General features: G+C 37.7%; 1 protein-coding gene across 1 annotated transcript in view; it reads right to left on the minus strand.

The window, feature by feature from the left end:
• grp (serine/threonine-protein kinase grp) overlaps positions 1-19485 on the minus strand; it is a 46065-nt gene that overhangs the window by 25350 nt on the left and 1230 nt on the right. Inside the window, exons 2-4 of the mRNA XM_083118696.1 lie at positions 5259-5371; positions 3829-4052; positions 2798-2862 (exon numbers count right to left, since the gene is read on the minus strand). Coding sequence (XP_082974822.1) covers positions 2798-2862; positions 3829-4052; positions 5259-5323 — 354 coding nt within the window. The 5' untranslated portion in view covers positions 5324-5371. The remainder of the gene's footprint in view (positions 1-2797; positions 2863-3828; positions 4053-5258; positions 5372-19485) is intronic.

The following is a 19485-nucleotide window of genomic DNA, read 5'->3' on the forward strand; positions in this document are numbered from 1 at the left end:
CATCTGGAATTTTCTTTGACAAGCTGGGGGAATTCAGGTTCCTGAAATCTGAGCATGTTTTATGTGGGAAGTAAGGAAAGGAAGCATAGGTGGATCATTTAATGAATGCTAAACTAATATTCCGTACGATTTTAAGCATCACTGGTTGTATTTGCACCAAGCAATTTGGCTTTCTCAAAGGTTTCGCTACAATCTTTTGCAGTGTGTTGATTTTACCATTCTAGATAAAACGCATGAAGTTGAAAGTAGTGTGTGAGTGTTTGTGGTATATACATCAACACATGTGTAATCTAGAGATTCCCATGTCAGTTACTGTCAGTGTAAATCATGTTTTCTGATTCTGTCTAGTCCTGTGTTTCAAGATTATAGACTGTACTTAATATTGCGAATTTGCAACACTGCACAACACGGAGTGACGGACAAGTAGCGGGAATTTCGTTAATTTAAATGAGTGAATGTCTCCATAGGTGCTTTACTAAAGAATGGTTATGAATTCATAAACAAGGGTAAGGCTAGTAAATGCTTTGAACAGCATACAATGCTGTATTACTCTAGTTTCAAGACGGCATTGAATGGACTATCTATCAGGGTGCAAAAGGTCTGCGGAGGGACTATTGCCAGAATCCACCAATAGGGCTGCACTGGCTTTCTCCAGAACACGTGCTTTTGTTTACATCCACTTCGTAGTGGAAAAAAATGGACAATAAATATCGGTGTTATAGCGGTGAAAAATTGGATGAAAGTGGTATATAAAAAGACATTTTGGTTTTAAAATTGTTAATATAATCCTAAATTTGATTTAAAAACTACACTTATTCCACAGAATTAACATTTCACTTCTAATAGCACATTTATGTAGTTATAAGAGTATTAAGTTTATTTCTGTGTAAAGGAGTCCATCTTTGATTCTCCAATGTTAGCAGCAGAATTAAACAATTTTCCGGGAATTGCATAACTATCAGGATAATTCAGACCTCAGAAGGTGTCGTGTCGGTGAATAAACCCTGAATTTCGTGTTTAAGAGTTAATTTTGCTTTTTGCAGTTCATTTCGCATTATTTCGTGACAAAACATGGTCACAAAATGCATCTCACACCTTTCAAAAACGAAATATGCATGCCTCTAACTATTAGTGTTAGGAAAAGGTTGAAATAGACCTAAAGGAAACTGGTAAGGATGATAAGATTGCTTAGATCTTGTCCGTCAAACTTCAGACAATATTAATACTGCTTTCGGACCAGCCCTACTTTCTTTCCTACAGACTGAAGCTCTGAAAGCTCAAGTAGCACAAAGACTGCCAAGTATTTTTACATTGCTGCCTTATCTCCCTTTCCCCACCACATCCTCCCCCTCCTTTCCAAATATCTTCTCAACCTTGCCAAATTTTAGTGCTCTGATCAGTTCGGATTCTTAAATTTGCACCAGTGCTAAGTGGTGGACATTCATTTAGGCAGTAGGCCTCACAAATATGGTAATCATCTTCCTACCAAGAGATGGAACCATTATAAAAAAATCAACAAATGTCACTATTCTCTGTCCACCATCAGAACGAAGTTAAAGTAAACAACTATGAGACTGAGAAATAGTTCCTTTCCTGTGTACCTGCTCTAGTGTTCTTAGCCCATGAACACATTCATCGCAGCTGTGCACATTATAATGTAAAGTACCACAACTTCAACATAGAAGCTGTGTTGATTTATATGACTATTACTTGCACTTCAGTAGAACCCTGGTTTTACGTTCTTGATTCAACATTCAATGGTCTCAGTAGAGAAATATGTCACAAAAGTTTCCTGGATTTTAAGTTTCTTCAGTCTGTGGTTTCACCCCATATCCATATCTGCAAGATTCCTGCCCTGATGCCATTTGAACCACCAACAGGATTTCTCAAAGCACATGTATTTGTTTATTGACCTTGTTCTTACAGCCAACAGAGAATAAATTCGTGATAATGAACTTTGAAATCTTAGAATTTATTGCATTTAATTCCTGTTAAAGAATACCACTAAATCAACATAAAATGAACAATTTAGAAACACATTTTAATATCTCGTAGAACCTGAAACCTTCAGTATCATTAGATCACTCATGCTCTGCCGAGGCAGATGTTATTCAGTGTCCAGTGTAGTAATTTTTAAATGTCAGAGGAGGAACGAGGTAATGAGAAATAGAACTCACTCTCAGAGATCCTCTAAAATTTATCTAGGAAGCATTTAATGAATGTGTGCATGTATATACACACACACCCATATACAAGAAACAATGCATCACAGATTGCGATGCATTTTAAACTTCCATGATCAACCCATTTATCACATCTTGGGACGCTGCGACGCCTATACAATTTCTATTTTTCTTTCTTGGCCATTCTTGATCTGTCTAGGTGTGCCAAAACCCCAACTTTCATGCCGCACGGTCTATTTCAGAAAGCCTGTACCATAGTGCAAACTTGTGGAAAATCCCTACAAAGACAAAACCCTCATGAGCCAAACTGAGAATAGAAGGAAAGAGATTGTGATGAAACTGGTGGACACTCAACTTGGTATTGGTCTAAGTGTTTCGAAGAGCACTAGTAACAATTACCATTACTGTATCGTTGCATTATGACAAAATGGATAGTTTGAGTGGTGATAATGCCACGACTGCAGCCTATTGGAAGAGGAAAGAAGAGAAAAGAGATAAGACAGCAACATTCCCAAAAAAACTTGTGATGTTCTACCAAAGGAATTGCACATTTCCAGTGAAGCACAGTGAATATTACTGTAGGTGGAAGCTAACAAGTACGGAATCAAACTTACCACTCCATTTAATAATTGCTTGAAGTATTTCTGAGCCTCCCATGATGGCATGCCAACATCAGGTTCTGTAATAAAATTACAAACAAATGGTACTCAAATGCAATCACTGAAAGCATTGGAACAGCACAAAAGAACTGTTACAAATGACAATTTTATATATATTGCATACCCTAAAGCAACATTTTCAAATCCATCCACTGCAAGAACAAAGATAATGCACAGAAAACCATGTGCCTTCTGAGAAAGTTACTTTCCTGCATGTTCGTTCCTGTTTTATTTAGCCCATGTATACATAGGTCTCAGCAGTACAGCTTAATGTAAGGTCCCACAATTTCAATATAGGAGCTACATAAAGTGGTATGGCCTTATCGCATGCACTATATTCCTAAATGCAAGATTACTGCACAGCTGCCACTGTAAAAACCAGTATGAATTCTCAAGGCACATGCATTTATTTACACTGAATATTCTTACAGCAGACAGAATAGTTAGATATTCAAATGTTATGCTTTACTACTCTATGCAAAGACAACAATCTTCCTTGTCAAGAAAAGAGCTCCACTCAGAATATAACTAGCTTTCTGCTGTAATTACTTTTGCAATTACTTCCATGGCAGAATATACTACATAAAATATAACTTTAAAATTGTAACAAATAAAAGTTGTTCAAAATATTACTGGGTGAGTATTCCAGTTCAATTATAGACATTCACTTACCAGAGTTTTAGAACAAAATTTATAGACTTATAACAGAATATTGAAAAACCTATTATGTAACCACAAAGTATAGTTTTTCACACAATATTTCTGACAAATTTCGAAATTTGCATAATTTCAAGAATAATTAAACTCCGTAAAATAGGAGTGACTTTCTTAGGGACCCTGCAAAAGACCAAAATGCCGGAAAAGTATCAACTGGTATCTAAATAAATTCCACCACCAGCAGATACCCACTTATACATGGGCATTGGTAACAGGTCAGCCACAAAAAGTACAATGTAAAAACCCTGAAAGTAATGAATAAACCTTACCTATTCGATCAAAAAGCTCCCCTCCAGCTGCATACTCCAAAAATATGTACTCCATGTTTCCTTCCTTGCGTTGGCCATAAAACTTGATGATATGAGGGTCATTTAACATGCGAAGGATGCATATTTCCTTTTTAATACTGGAGCCTGCCTCAAGGTGCCTCTCCAGATTCACTATTTTCATAGCAACAGCCTCCCCTGAGGTCTGGTTGACCAAGAGTTTTACCCTGAAAGTGTAGTTGCACAACTCAAATGTGGTAACTATTGCAATATGGAAATACAGCGTGACTCTTATGCTACTCGAGTCCAGGGAATATGAATATTCGAAAGACTACATTTACAACATACAAGAGTATATGACTTCATGAGAAGGTAAGGTTCTGAAATTGTCCATCACCACAATCTAGACTGAGCCAAATATGATGCTCAGAAGCTGATGGCCTAAAAATAAATTTTGCTCTGAAAATGAAAGCTCAATATTTGTCCAATTAAAAAAATAGTAGTTGAATAATTCGATAAAACCCATGTTTGGAAAAATGCAACAAAACCTGCAAAAATTACTGAAAAATGTCCTAAACGCCTAAAAAATGCAAAATAAAAAAACAACTTCTGAGCCCTAATGATCAATGTTTTAAAATATATAGATTTTTTTTCTGCCAATAAGGTACAGATATTCATTCTACCAATGGCTTCACTAACCCCTTTTTGTTAATATATCTAGCATGAGACTGAAGTGCGTTCTAGCATCCAAGAAAAAACAGTACATTTAGACATTTACTTTATAAAACCGAGGCATGTAAATTGCATGTTTATTAACAGCTAGAGGCTTTAATAACGTGGCTATAGTGAAGAATGAAGTGTGTGAAATTGACAAAAAGAAATTAAACTATCGCAAAAAGAGCAATGCTATTTATATTTTTTTAACAAAAAATTACCGGATTAAAATCAACCCACCTTGTTTTGATGAAAATTTTTCATAGGTTTCATTTTTTAGGTATACTACATGCAAAGTTAAAGGTTCACCTTAAACAAAATTCTTAGTGTATTTGGGTTGCAGCTAGATATTAAAGTTCACTACATGCAGAGTTGACAAATAATAAAAAAAAGGAACCAGTTAAACTAAAAATTACGAGAGGTTAAGTTTGCAGCAACTTTTCACATATATAGACCCAAATGTGCAAGCAGAATATAGTTCCGCTGGAATACTGCAGATTTTCTCAGTCTGTGATATGAACAGCTCAACGGTTGAGGAAAGACTGGCACTGGAGATTCTGAGCGCCGTTCTCTCATTGTTTAATACATAACACCTGCTGCAAACTTTACCTGTCGCTAGGCTTGGGGTAATTTCGTGGACATTGACAGCACATGGTGTAAAATATCACCTTTCTAAGCAATATTTAAGTCATTCAAAGTACAGTTACAAACATACTTACTCTCCATAAGCTCCTTCCCCTAAAGTTTGGACTATTGTCCAACCTTCCACAAATTCAGTTACCATATTATCCCATCAATGGTCTTGATAGGGATAATTGGAGCCATATCCAACCTGTAACAAGTAAAAGTATCTTAATTGAAAACAGTCCTCAAATTGGATAATACAAAAAAATACATATAATGCCCACATTCAAACTGCTTATAGTTTTAAAATATGTGAAGATCTTGCTCTGGAATCAGCCAGACAGCATCGATATAAATGTTCAGTTTATGCAAATAAATAGTACCTTGGCAGTGGAAATAAAAAGCTTACTAAACAAAACAGAATAAATGAGCTTTTGTTCATTGTTAGGCTACTTAATAATCAGAAAATCTAATCGAGACTGGACCTACAGAATGTAGGATAACGCAAAGATTGATCAAATTATTTGCAAATGAGAATATTCTCAATTTGTATGTAGAGCTTGACCAAGGTGAGAAGAATCGCAGAAAACTCCTGAAATAAAGGAGAAACTACTTTGTTTTCACCTTCGCTTGTGTCAGACTCCCTCCCCCACTGTTTACATATTTATAGCTTAGCTACAAAATCACTTATTAAAAATTCAGCATTAAGCCACAGAGAGAACAATAGAAAAAGCTCAGTCAAAGTGACACCCAGACAAATGTAGCATGCCTCAAGTCACTAGAGTGCAATGAGTCATCTGTCAAGTCTGTTTCCAAGTGGTGCACACCACTTCGGTTTTAAAGCATCATTACAAAGCCACCAAACCTAACACATTAAGCACGGGAAGGAATCCCATATATTACAGTAGGTACTCCTGTCTCACTTCACCCTTTCATTTTGGTACAAGAATGAAAGCGACTTTTCTTCTTCCTCCCCCCCCCCCTTTACAGAGGAAGAGAGAAAAAGGTAAAGAGGAAATCGAAAAGAAAAGGACATGTAAAGAGGGCTCAGAGTATCACAACTACATATAAACATATTGTTGATAAATTACATCAAGAATTAATAGAATTTACAAAAAAAGGTAATATTGGTTCAATTACAAGAAAAATTAAAACCACAGCTTTGATCATGTAAATAAACAAGAGGTGATTGCGAAGTCACATAATAGTATTAAATATGTAAGTTTCAAGAACGTAAGAGAAACTTTATTAATAAAAGCAAAACATCAGTAACAAATTGCTGCGTTATTCCAACAAGCTGATTCAGTTGACTGATTTGATTGTTGGTATGCTGTAAAAAGCCTTATAGCACAAAATGGTTTTTGGAACAAAAATTACAGCTTCAAAAAATATAAACACACACACTACAATTTTCTAATCCTCCTATTACCCTTGCGAACAATAGGTTCCGATTGGGTAACCATTGAAAAAAGTCTAGCACTGGTATTTATCGCTTTGTCCATAGTTGGAAAAAAAATGTTCACACATTTTAATCTACAATGCCAGACCATAATTTTGTGCTGCAACATGACAATCCAATCACATTTATCATAATTATCAGACATTTCAAAGTCATTGGAAGACACACCTGCCCTAGTTTAATCACAGTCTAAACCTGCTCTGTAGTACAGTCGTGGACACTTCTGGGTTGTAACTACTCCATTTACTTTCAATGGAATCATTACAACCCAGAAGTGTCCATGACTCTACATGCCACAAACCCCCACCAAAATCAAATTATAACGCATGGAGGTACTGGGGAGGATGTGGGTGGTTTCAAACCATGTCCCAATTCAAACATCCATTGCTCGAATATGGTTCTATTGAAGTAATTAGGGCAATATGTGCAGTGGCAGACTAATAAGTGTAAACAGGCTCAACTTCAGATTGTGACATGACATGACGTGAATTTGGTTTGTATGAATGAATGGATTTATTTTACTGACTTTCTGCCACTTTTTGGCTAATTAAGAAGATGAGGATGATATAGATTAAGGGAAGACAAGTCCCATGGGTGCAGATGGCAGAGCCTCTTTAGTCTTTTATTACGTAAAAGGGAAAGTTGATATTTGGGTAGGGACATTGAATTTTCGCGATGCGCGAAATGTGAAAAAAAGATGCAATTCTGAACATTCTGCACGTAACTACACCTCCAATGATGAAATATGCATGAGTTTTATTCGTGAAGTAATGCGAAATTGTGCTTTTCCACGAAATGAACGCTTTTTCGCGAAATAACCGTGAAATATCATCAAATTAAGTAGAAAACACGCAAAAACCGGCAATCGAGGTTGTGCGCGCAAACTCTCGATTTGTAACGAAACGTTTGCCTAAAGTTTCCTACCACTTGCAGCTGAAGGACGTTTTATCTTCGATCACAACAGGAAGATGCTGCAAATTGGGATTTCCCATGCACATAATCTCAGTTCAAAAACTTCGCTCCCTGTCAAGCTGCATTCCTTTCTTCTCCCGAATGTCTACTCAACTTCCAGATTCATTGAAATTGCTAGCTGTAGCAGCGATAATATTAGTCTGTTTCCGCACATCAAAGGAAACAATGGTATCATTTGTGTTCAGTCATGAATGAATGTTGTTTATCATGTGATTTTCAACATGTGTTTGCATATGTGCAGTAGTGATTATTTTATTTGTTGGACAGCAAGGATATCCTTTAAATACATACAATGAATAAATCACTTGAGATATGCAATTTAGAAATGAAGTGATTTTGTGTTGATGTTTTCTTTTTGGTTGGACAGCTAAGTACTTGTGTATGTGTACAGTATATAAAAATGAAGTAGTTTATCAATTTATAGCTCTTTTGTATGTTGTTTCCTCTCATAATGAAAAAGTGTGTGCCATTTTTTTTCCACCACTGGTATATACTAGGGGTGGCCAGATCCGGATCCTGGCGGATCCGAAATCCGGATCCGGTTGGTTCCGGATCCTAAGGATCCGGATCCTAAGGATCCGGATCCTAAAATTTTTCGGATCCGGATCTGCGGATCCGGAATTTTCAGATCCGGATCCGGATCCAGTACTTTCGGATCCGGATCCGCGGATCAGGAATTTTCAGATCCGGATCCAGAACTTTCGCATCCGGAATTTTCATATTCGGATCCGGATCCAGAACTTTCGGATCCAGATTCAGAACTTTCGGATCCGGATCCAGAATTTTCGGATCCGGATCCAAAACTTTCGGATCCGGTACTTTCAGATCCGGATCAGGTACTTTCGGATCCGGATCCGGAATTTTCGGATCCGTTTTGCCATCCCACATGCGCTTCTTTGGAAAGTAAGAATGTGCTTATAACATTGTTACCTGCTAATATACATATATATATAATATACATACACATATATATATATAGTGTGTGTGCTCGCGTGCGCGATTTGTAATTAATTAATACACTTACTTACTAGGGAGGTCTAAGTCTCTCCCTCTGATTTCCATGAAACTTGGCAGGTGTATAGAGCCCCCCCCCCCTCAAATGTCAAGATGAGGAGATTGAAGTGGGGATCTGTCCCCGAAACCACGTAAATATGACATAGGAAGAAACAGGGGGCATACGGCCTCTCTATACACCTGTCAAATTTCATGGGAATCGGAGGGGGACACAGGGGTCAGATGATTCCCACGGCAATTTGTCCTAATCTTGACATTTGAGGCGGGTTTTGCCCCCTAAAACAGTATTTTAGCCGAAACAAAAAAACACGTATTTCTTCCTTTGGGCCCCTCTATACACCTGCGAAGTTTCATGAAAATCGGAGGGGAACACAGGGGTCAGATCCTTACTTCAATTTGTCCTCATCTTGACATTTGAGGGGATTTTTCCCCTGAAACAGTTTTTAGCTCAAACAAAAAAACGCGTAATTCTTCCTTCGGGCCCCTCTATACACCTGCCACGTTTCATGGAAATCGGAGGGGAACTCAGGGGTCAGATCCCCACTTCAATTTGTCCTCATCTTGACATTTGAGAGGAGGTTGCCCCCTAGAACAAATTTTTTTCCGAAACAAAAAAACACGCATTTCTTCATTTGGGCCCGTTTATACACACACCTGCCAAGTTTCATGGAAATCTGAGGAGGACATAGGGGTCAGATCCCCACTTCAATTTGTCCTCATCTTGACAATTCAGTGGGTTTCGCACTGTAAAACAGTTTTTTAGCTGAAACAAAAAAAAAAACGGCTAGAATTTACAATATAGAGAAAGTCTCCAATTTCGTTAATTTTCGGTATACTAACTAATTTTGGCCTCCTAATCATGAATCTGTTGGAAAAAACCGGCGGTCACGTCTGGAAATTGTACAAAAATTTTCGTTAGCGCCAAAAGCCATCCACGGGTAGCCCCACAAACCATTGACGTTAGCCCCAAAAACCATCCACGGGTAGCCCCACAAACCATTGACGTTAGCCCCAAAAACCATCCACGGGTAGCCCCACGAACCATTCACACGAGGTTAGGTTAGGCCTGTTAGGTTAGGTTCCATTAGCACTCATTTCACCCCTAAATTCATCGAAATTTTCAGACGTGACCGCCGGTTTTTTCCAACAGATTCGTGATTAGGAGGTCAAAATTAGTTAGTATACCGAAAATTAACAAAATTGGAGACTTTCTCTATATTGTAAATTCGCTCCAAAAAAACATGTATTTCTTCCTTTGGGCCCCACTATACACCTGCCAAGTTTCATGGAAATCGGAGAGGGACACACAAATCAAATGCCCACTTAAATTTGTCCTCATATTGACATTTGAGGGGGGGTTGCCCCCTAAAATCGTTTTTCAGCCGAAACAAAAAAAACACGTATTTCTTCATTTGGGCCCGTTTATACACACACCTACCAAGTATCATGGAAATCGGAGGGGGACACAGGGGTCCGATCCTCACTTCAATTTGTCCTCATCTTGACATTTGAGAGGGTTTTGCCCCCTAAAACAGTTTTTTAGCTGAAACAAAAAAAAACACTTATTTCTTCCATTGGGCCCCACTATACACCTGCCAAGTTTTATGGAAATGGGAGGGACACAGGGGTCAGATCCTCACTTCAATTTGTCCTCATCTTGACATTTGAGGGGGTTTTGCCCCCTAAAACCGTTTTTATCTGAAACAAAAAAAACACGTATTTCTTCCATTGGGCCCCACTATACACCTGCCAAGTTTCATGGAAATCGGAAAGACACAGGGGTCAGATCCTCACTTCAATTTGTCCTCATCTTGACATTTGAGGGGGTTTTGCCCCCTAAAACCGTTTTTTAGCTGAAACAAAAAACATCACGTATTTCTTCATTTGGGCCCGTTTATACACACACCTGCCAAGTATCATGGAAATCGGAGGGGGACACAGGGGTCAGATCCTCACTTCAATTTGTCCTCATCTTGACATTTGAGGGGGTTTTGCCCCCTAAAACCGTTTTTTATCTGAAACAAAAAAACACGTATTTCTTCCATTGGGCCCCACTATACACCTGCCAAGTTTCATGGAAATCGGAAAGACACAGGGGTCAGATCCTCACTTCAATTTGACCTCATCTTGACATTTGAGGGGGTTTTGCCCCCTAAAACCGTTTTTTAGCTGAAACAAAAAAAACACGTAATTCTTCCTTTGGGCCCCACTATACACCTGCCAAGTTTCATGGAAATCGGAGGGGGATACTTAGATAACCTCCCTTGTTAGTCTTACATTTTGTAATTATTTAACACTGCATATATTATAATGTTTTATTTTAATTTGTTGAACTGTAACTGTAGAACAATTGTATAATTTTTGTATAACATTTCTATCTTGTTATATGTGTTAAAGGTTTCATCCTGGAATGGAATGTCTCACATTTATGTGTGTTTTCATTTCCAATACATTCGAATGAATACATATTCGTTTCAATGGCATTTGCAAAATCACTTCGGACATTTGTGCACGAGTGTGTTAGCCGATGCGTAGCAAAGTATTTTAGGAACAACACTTGAAAAAAATTCTTGTAGGACTAAGGTGTGGTAATATTATAATGGGATTGAGATACGAAACTTTCGGACCCGGATCCGAAATATTTGGATCCGGATCCGAAACTTTCAGACCCGGATCCGGATCCGCGGATCCGGAACTCTCGGATCCGGATCCAGATCCGAAACTTTCAGACCCGGATCCGGATCTGAAAGTTTCGGATCTGGATCCGGATCCGAAAATCCGGATCCGGATCCGAAACTTTCGGACCCGGATCCGAAACTTTCGGACCCGGATCCGAAACTTTCGGACCCGGATCCGAAACTTTCGGACCCGGATCCGAAATTTTTGGATCCGGATCCGAAACTTTCAGACCCGGATCCGGATCCAGATCCGAAACTTTCAGACCCGGATCCGGATCCGGAACTCTCGGATCCGGATCCAGATCCGGAACTTTCGGATCCGGATCCAGATCCGAAACTTTCAGATCCGGATCCAGATCCGTAACTTTTGGATCCGGATCCGAATTTTTCGGATCCGGATCCGTTTGGCCATCCCTAGTATATACCTCTGATCTAACGTTTTATTCACCGCTCTCCTCCGTTTTTATTTACCATAAATTTGTCTCCCTATATTTGGGTATCTTCATGCAGGGTCACCTCTTACACCCTGAATCCTGTTTGTGACTTAGCACATACTAAACAAGTTTTCAAAATACTGTGCGAGTGTGTGTGTGTGTGTAACAATTTTGCCCAACACAATCCTATATGCTTACGTGAGTTACGCTACACAGGCCAACTTTGTTGCACTTTGCATTATATCCCTGCATGCACACTGTGTTACTATTTGCAGGTTTTAGGTGTTAGGATTGTGAAGTGACTGCCTTAATACCACTTTCGTCCAATATGTATGATTTCAACACAAGGAATTCTTCATACTGCAGCCCAAACTTCAATCTTTCTCCCAAAACCTGAACAGTGTTTGCAGGACCTCAACCCATGTCAACATGCAGTTAAATCATGTTCAGATCTATGCAGTGTGCATATGTAAACCTATCTATTCACACCTGAAGAGGAACATGCAAGCTCAATATATACAGTTGAACCCGAGTTATACGTATGTCAAGGTGAAGAGAAAATATGTATAGCTAAGAATTACTTACAAATAAGATTTAGATACCATGTCATATTATAATAATACTGTAATTTCATCTATTTGAGTAACAAGATATACATAATACAGGTTATTTATGCGAAAGTGGCAAATTAACAAATCTAAAAGTTTGATTCTTAAATAAACTATATTTGCCTCTTTACATTAATGAACACGGATACTGAAATACTACAGTAGACACTACAGTTCTATAGTTTTACTACCAAAATTTTAAAAAAATCTTCTAAAATAGCATTTCTTTTACTAATGACTGGTGTAACTGATGCCTAAATCTAAAGCTATTTCACTTTTATGTGGATTAACGTCCACTTCCCGTACAAATTTTACTTTCTGATGAAGCGCGTAACTTCTCTTTGTTCTCCATGGCTGACCAGTAGCAAACTGAACTTTGTCACTTCTGTGACACTGTTGTAGGTTGCTTACGTAGAAATAAAGTGTAATGCATGAAAATTAGTATGTATAACACTGAACTACGTATAAATAAATTTAATTAACAAGTTTTTAAATTATATTTTGTCAGGACCTGCAGTAATTTACTTATAAAACAGAATTACACAGAACTGAGTTACGTACAAAGCAGTCTGGGGACCAAGGGAAAAAAATTTATATGCCGAAAAATTTAAAATCCAAGAACTTGAAACTGGGGTCCCACTGTAGGTATGTGTGCATATATGGATATGGATTCCACTATTGTTTACACACATGAATTTCATTTGTATTATTTGGATGATAAGATGCACTCTTAATTTTATGATTAAAATATAGGACAAAAACATATCACTTTATTCTGTGGTGCTAAAAGCTAAGCTTGGTCACTGAATGTCACTTCACTTAAAACAGTTACTATGATAAACATCTGCAGTACACCCGCCACACACAATTGAACACAGAAGTGAGATCAAGGTGGGAGAAGCAGCTTTTCCTGGAGATAAAACTCACTACAAACGAGGAAAACAATGTTATCTTTGGCAAATTCAACACACATTTTGCCTGAACATTTCAGCATACCAAAAAGACATGCGACACTACTTAACCAGTTATTTGCATATGCATACAAGAAATTATTTGGCCTCAGGTAGACAATTTCAATGATGTGCCTTACCTTGCTTCTCCACTCCATATGTGTAAAACATGAAGAAAAAAATGGAAAAAAAAATGCCATGTTATTAGATTTTTAGGTTGAATGGTAAACTGCGTAGAAGATGGCAGAATTAATATCTGTAATCCACGTAATCTTGAGTATCTTAGTTTACTTTGTCTTCACCAAATTTCCCTTTTCTCAATGCATATGAACATGTTAAACCAAGTTATTGTAGCAAAGTGCAAAAAGCAAATATTGGTTATTTTATTCTTTTGAAGTTATAAGTCAGGTTCACGTGGAGCCCAATGAAAATATAGTGGTTCCAGTTAAGGGTTAAGAATAATTTGGATCATTCTCAAAAAAGGTGTAGAAACAAGAAGGCAATTTCTGCATTATTTCCCGTAACATTTTCTTTGGTGAAAAGTAGACAAACAATTTCTTTTTGATCACAAAAATTATCTTTTAAGTGAAAGATCTAACTTTGATATAGTATTTATCTTTTATAACAGTATTTCCTGTTAATACTTGCAGCGTAGCTGCTTTCTTCTTTGTGAAACATTCTATTGGAAAACATTTCATTAGCTGGTCTTTGACAACTTCAACAAAGAAAAATCTTTTATACAAAACACTACAGCCAGTTATAAGTTATACAGGGTGTGGCAAAACACCCTCCCTAATTTAAAGGTTGAACAGGTATGGTTTTACAATACCGGACACTTCCCCAATTTTGTTCATATTTCACATACTCAATAATTTAGGGCTCCTAATCACTAATCTGCAGTTAAAATTTGGCACTCACGTGTGGAACTTGCAAAATAACTTTTAGGAGGTTGTGATTTTAGAATTAAAATTGGCATAATTTCGTTAATAATTCAAATACTCACTAATTATGGAGTCCTGGTGACGTATCTGCAGTTAAGATGTGGGGATTACGTGTAGAAATTTTAAATTAACATGTATAAGTTGTAAAATAACTTGAATTACCACTATGATTCTAGAGACAAACTGATTGGAAACCATGTTTTCTCATATAAACAAGTGACATTCGCAATTCGTTATGTTCTCGGTGTAGGGAGCGTTCAGTAGTTCATGTGAGGAAGGGAGGAAGTAATGCCCATTTTTCGAAAGTTTTGCTTTGAAAAAAGCCATTTTTTAGTCAGTTTCAGTTAGGTAAATAATAATATGGGGTATTCGTTCATATTTCGCATACTCACTAATTTAGGACACTTGATCAAGATTCTGTGGTTAAAATTTGTCACTCAAGTGGTACGAAACTGACATTTTTTGACTGTGCCTGGTCGCAAACAGTTAAAATTTGGGGTCGTAGTAATGTCAGGAATATATATTTAGTTCTTTAAGTATTTCAAACTCAAAATCTTGCGATAAGTAATGAGCAATCTTGCATTGTCAGTTGCGATCACGGACGCCCTTTATTTTGCAAGTTCCAAAAGTGAACGCCAAATATTAACTGTAGATTCGTGATTAGAAGCCCTAAATTATTAAGTATGCGAAAAATGAACGGAATTGGGGAAGTGTCCCGTATTGCAAGATCGTTCAGGTTTAATAAAAAACAGATTGTTCAAAATAAAGAAACTATGACCATGAATGAAATTTACACAGTTGGAAGTTATGGTTACATGTTCACAAGTTTAATTTCTTGAACAATATATCGCTCAAGTGGTGTCCTTTGTTGATAATGCATTTCCCAACGTCAGTTAAAAAGTTCTCCATCACTCTAACCAACATTTATTGAGGAATACGAGCAATCTCTTCTTGTATCGCATTTTGTAGAGCTGGCAGTCCTCTGTCGATGTCTGAAATACTCAGCCTTAAGATACCTCCATAGAAAAAAATATGGGGGGGAAGGTCTGGTGATCCTGCTGGCCATGATATGTCACCACGTCAAGAAATCAAGCACCCTGGAAACAGCTCTCAGCTCCTGGAGACATATCCTAGCTCTGTAAGTGGTGGCCCCGTCCTGCTCAATATGCAGCGCATTGAGTCTCGAAGCAGAACAAGGGTTGATCATGTGAACGTATCGTTCAGAATTTACGGTTACAGTGACACCTTCCTCTTCAAAAAACGTTAAGGGCCAATGATCCATACTTCTCCAACCGCGCACCAAACAGTAACACTGTCACTATGCAGAGGCTTTTCATGAAGTTCCGAGGCAAACCGTGATCAGACAACTAAAGAGTTGAAGCATGTTTGAGAGCAGCCTGCTTTGGAGACCGCAGAAAATAACACCCCACTGCTTCAAGGTTTTCTGGAGTTCTAGGGCTGCTTTCCCACAACAAAGGAAAAGGAACTGATAGATTACAGTAACCACACTGGACACGAACTAAGATAACAAATATATTGATTTCAACCTTCAATGTCAAGCCCTCCCCCCCCCTGACTTTCAACTGTTGACATTCCTTTCTTAGAAGAATAATGGAGCAGATTCATAAAGTTTGAAGTGTAAAAAATGGAAGATAGAAAAAAGTCTAGATAGAATCCACATTGAGAAAAAAACACCACTCCCTTCAATTTATTTTAGTTTCTTATTCAGAATTAAGAAAATTTGGCAGGTTACATTTAAAAAAGTGAATTGCTTATCAATAAGTTAACTTATTCATTTGGTGGACAAGGAAAGAAATAAATGTATTCGAATTTACAAGAACTCACTCAAATTATTTTTCTATCAACGTTGTGAACATCCCCCTCCCCCATGTCTCCCCCCTCACATGATTCAGCTTCTTATACATTGTTTGATTTTTATTGATTTCCTTTATTTTACTACGCTTTTTGTGCCACTTTTGGCTAATTTGCGAAGATTGGGATGGGTGATGATATGATAAATAAACACTCACAAACATACATGCCGGGATTCGAACCCGGGACACCTGCTGTCGTAGCGCGATGTGATAACCACTCTGCCACGGGGGCCAGCTCAGCAGCTTATAGTATGCACTACAGGTGTGCGGGACTGAATTTTTTGGGTCGGGATGGGAAATTTTTAAAATCCCGATATTCGGGACAGGAAATGTTCGAAATTTCCCGAAGCTAGAGTTCTACACGTCATTTTCACCTTAAGTGATTGTTTTTGCATTTCTGGTACAAAAAGTACCATTTTCAATAAGTTCCAGACATTTACAATGCAGAAAACGTCTAGAACTAATGACTTTTTTAAAATGACCATTTGGTATTTCCAGACTCCTCGGGATACCAAAAAGATGGGAAGTCATTTCCCGAAGTTGGGATCAGAACGGGATTTTTTCCCCCAATCCCGACTTTTTGGGATCCCGCAAACCCCTAGTTTGCACGATTGCTAGTAGGTGGTTTCCTGGCGATTGATTTTCAGTGCTGGCACCTAGCTCTGAAGAAGATTTTTCGAGCACTGTATATTACAAATATTTTTATTCATTAGGATTTAACAAATGATAAAAACATGACCGTGGATAACACTATGCCCTTCATGAACATCTCTGTCAACGGAGAGCACAAAAAGTTTTCTTTTACTTTATAACTCCATAGAAATACAAGTTAGGCAAACAAATTTTCAGGGGTTCTGTACATAATGTTTATCACTAAATTCATAATAATTACTGATTTGCAAAATATCTCACCTTGAGAAGCTTGTCCACGGAGCGACATGATCTGAGCAAAGTTCAGGTGTCGGAACTTAATCCCAAAAATGTCATACAAAGGGAAACACAAGAAACTCCCAACTGTCCCTTGAAATAACAATGGCTTCCTTCCCCTCCCAATTTCCTCATTTAAAGTGAACAGTTTCCCCCTGGGACATTATATTTTGATATAATGATATTTTGATGCGAGTTTGTGTTGGATTTTTTCTTGACTATTTATCAGAAGACTGCCAACTCAACGTGGGAAATTATTCATTGTTACTTCGAATGTTTATAAATGTTATTGGTTTTATGCACTATGGATTACAGAGAAATAGGAAATATATTAAAAATCAAGCTGCATGTGCTTACATCGTTTCGGATCATATTATAAAAGGATTATGGTATGTGATGCTATCATTCATGCAGGTGAATTTTGTACACAAGTATGAATGAAGTGATTACAGTAATTTTCATTTCAGTTAGGAGTGCTGTTTAATGTTAGAATTTCCACATGTCTCTTGGCTTTGTGTGTGTGCATGCAATAATTTGTTACAAAAAAGGGGGAAGTGCACTGTACAACTGAGGCTGTGTTTTTTAATAAGTCATTTATGTGTGACTTGACATTTTACCCTGAAACCACATTCAGAAAAATGAAAGTATCACCGGTCTGAAAGGCCCTTACAGGAGCCTACGCAGATTATTATGGAGGTATGTGCAGCCTGTAGAGAGTCACTAAAAAAGCCTTTCATCACTCCATGAATTGTCACCAATACGCTTTATAATACTGCAAGAATCTTTGGTAAATTTCGGATATCTGACAAACTGCTGAAATTTACTGCTTCATTTAATTTGAATATTCGTACTTATGTATTCTGCATTGAGAAACATTGTTTATTGTTGAAGGTGGCATTTCGCTTATTTCACGGAAATAAGCTCTATTTGCGACATATCGAGTAAGTTTTCTTAGTTTCCTTTTGCCTTCGGTAACACGCAAAATGGTGATCATTTTCGTACTCTGCATGAAATGTTTCCACCCCACTGCACCCAAAAATACCTAGGTAGCCTCACAAACCATTGATGCATAGTCCCACGAACCATTTCTGGTATGGTTAGGTCATGTATAGGTTACGATAGTTAAAAATTGGTTTCGAAAACAAAATGTGTAGCACAACACACCATTCTCGCATAGCCCCACGAACCATTGACACAGCTCCCCAGGAAGCCATTTGCGGAAACGTACCTTCTTCAGTTACAAAAACACTTGTTTGGAAACAATGACTGACATTGACCGTGATTGCATCATCACTCAGGTTACATCCACCTCTAAGTAAATGGATCCAAGAGCTTTCGTGCATCGGTCACAAATTTACCGGCAAAATTCAATGAACGATGCGAGAAAACACTTCCCCGAACTTCCACAAGTACAAAGAAACTGCATTCGGTAAGTAATTTCTCCTGTGAATTTGAAGAAATTAGTTTGTCCAATATCCGGAATTTACCAAATTACCTCTAGAAGCACAGAATTTTGGAAACGATTAGATAAGCCGGAGACTGATTTCTTCAAATTTACAGGAGAAAAGACTAGAAAGTACTTACGGAATTGCGTTCTTGTGGACTTTCTGAAGCCGGGGAAATAGTTTTTTCGAATCGTGCAACTTATTTGGCCTGTAAGTAAGGTATTTTTCGTCATTCACGCATCTCCGTTGCACGATAGCTCGTGCCGTCGACTATGTGAATCGAATGTTCCATGCGTTCGGTTATGTAACCCCGTCAGTGTAGCAACCACGTGGTAGTTTGACAAGATGTTAATTTTTTTTTTTGTTGAAATTTATTTTTCTAAATTTTCCTAACCTAACCTGCTGTGAATGGCTTGTGGCACAATTTTTCGATTCGAAACATTTTGTGAATAGCTTATGCAGCATTTATAGCTGACAATACTGCATATCACCTGACAGACGTGAGTCAAGATTTGTCCGCTGAATTAGCAACGACAAATAAAGACTTGTTAAAAATAATGTGTTTTTCATTGGGAAAAAAGTGATCCCCAGGTTGAAAAATGTTCTGCTATGCATATAAGTAGAAATGATTTTTATTTGGAAAAAAAAAACGAGTTGAATGTGTGTCCGACTTATCTAACTGGTACTGAATTTTGCACTTTAGGCATATTATTGTAGGCTGCGTAAGGACCAGTTTAGATTAAAGCATTTTCCTTAACATTTAGGTTATGGACAAAATGGTACAGTGTAAAGCGAAAATGCCATGGCATTTCTAAAGAAATCAACTTTTAATGATGAAATAGCTCTTAAATGAAAACTTTCTATTGCTATAAAGTGCATAGATTGGTTTCTCTGGACTGCAAACACTCGTGATCATCTCCAGTACTCTGAACACGTTCCCCATCCTTATGTACAACTTGCAAAATTATCACACAATCTGAACCACGTCCATTGCCTGCTTTCATTATTTGCAAGTAGGCT

The sequence above is a fragment of the Lepisma saccharinum genome, chromosome 3 (genome assembly GCF_977018435.1).
Source record: "Lepisma saccharinum chromosome 3, izLepSacc3.1, whole genome shotgun sequence".
Lineage (NCBI taxonomy): Eukaryota > Metazoa > Arthropoda > Insecta > Zygentoma > Lepismatidae > Lepisma > Lepisma saccharinum.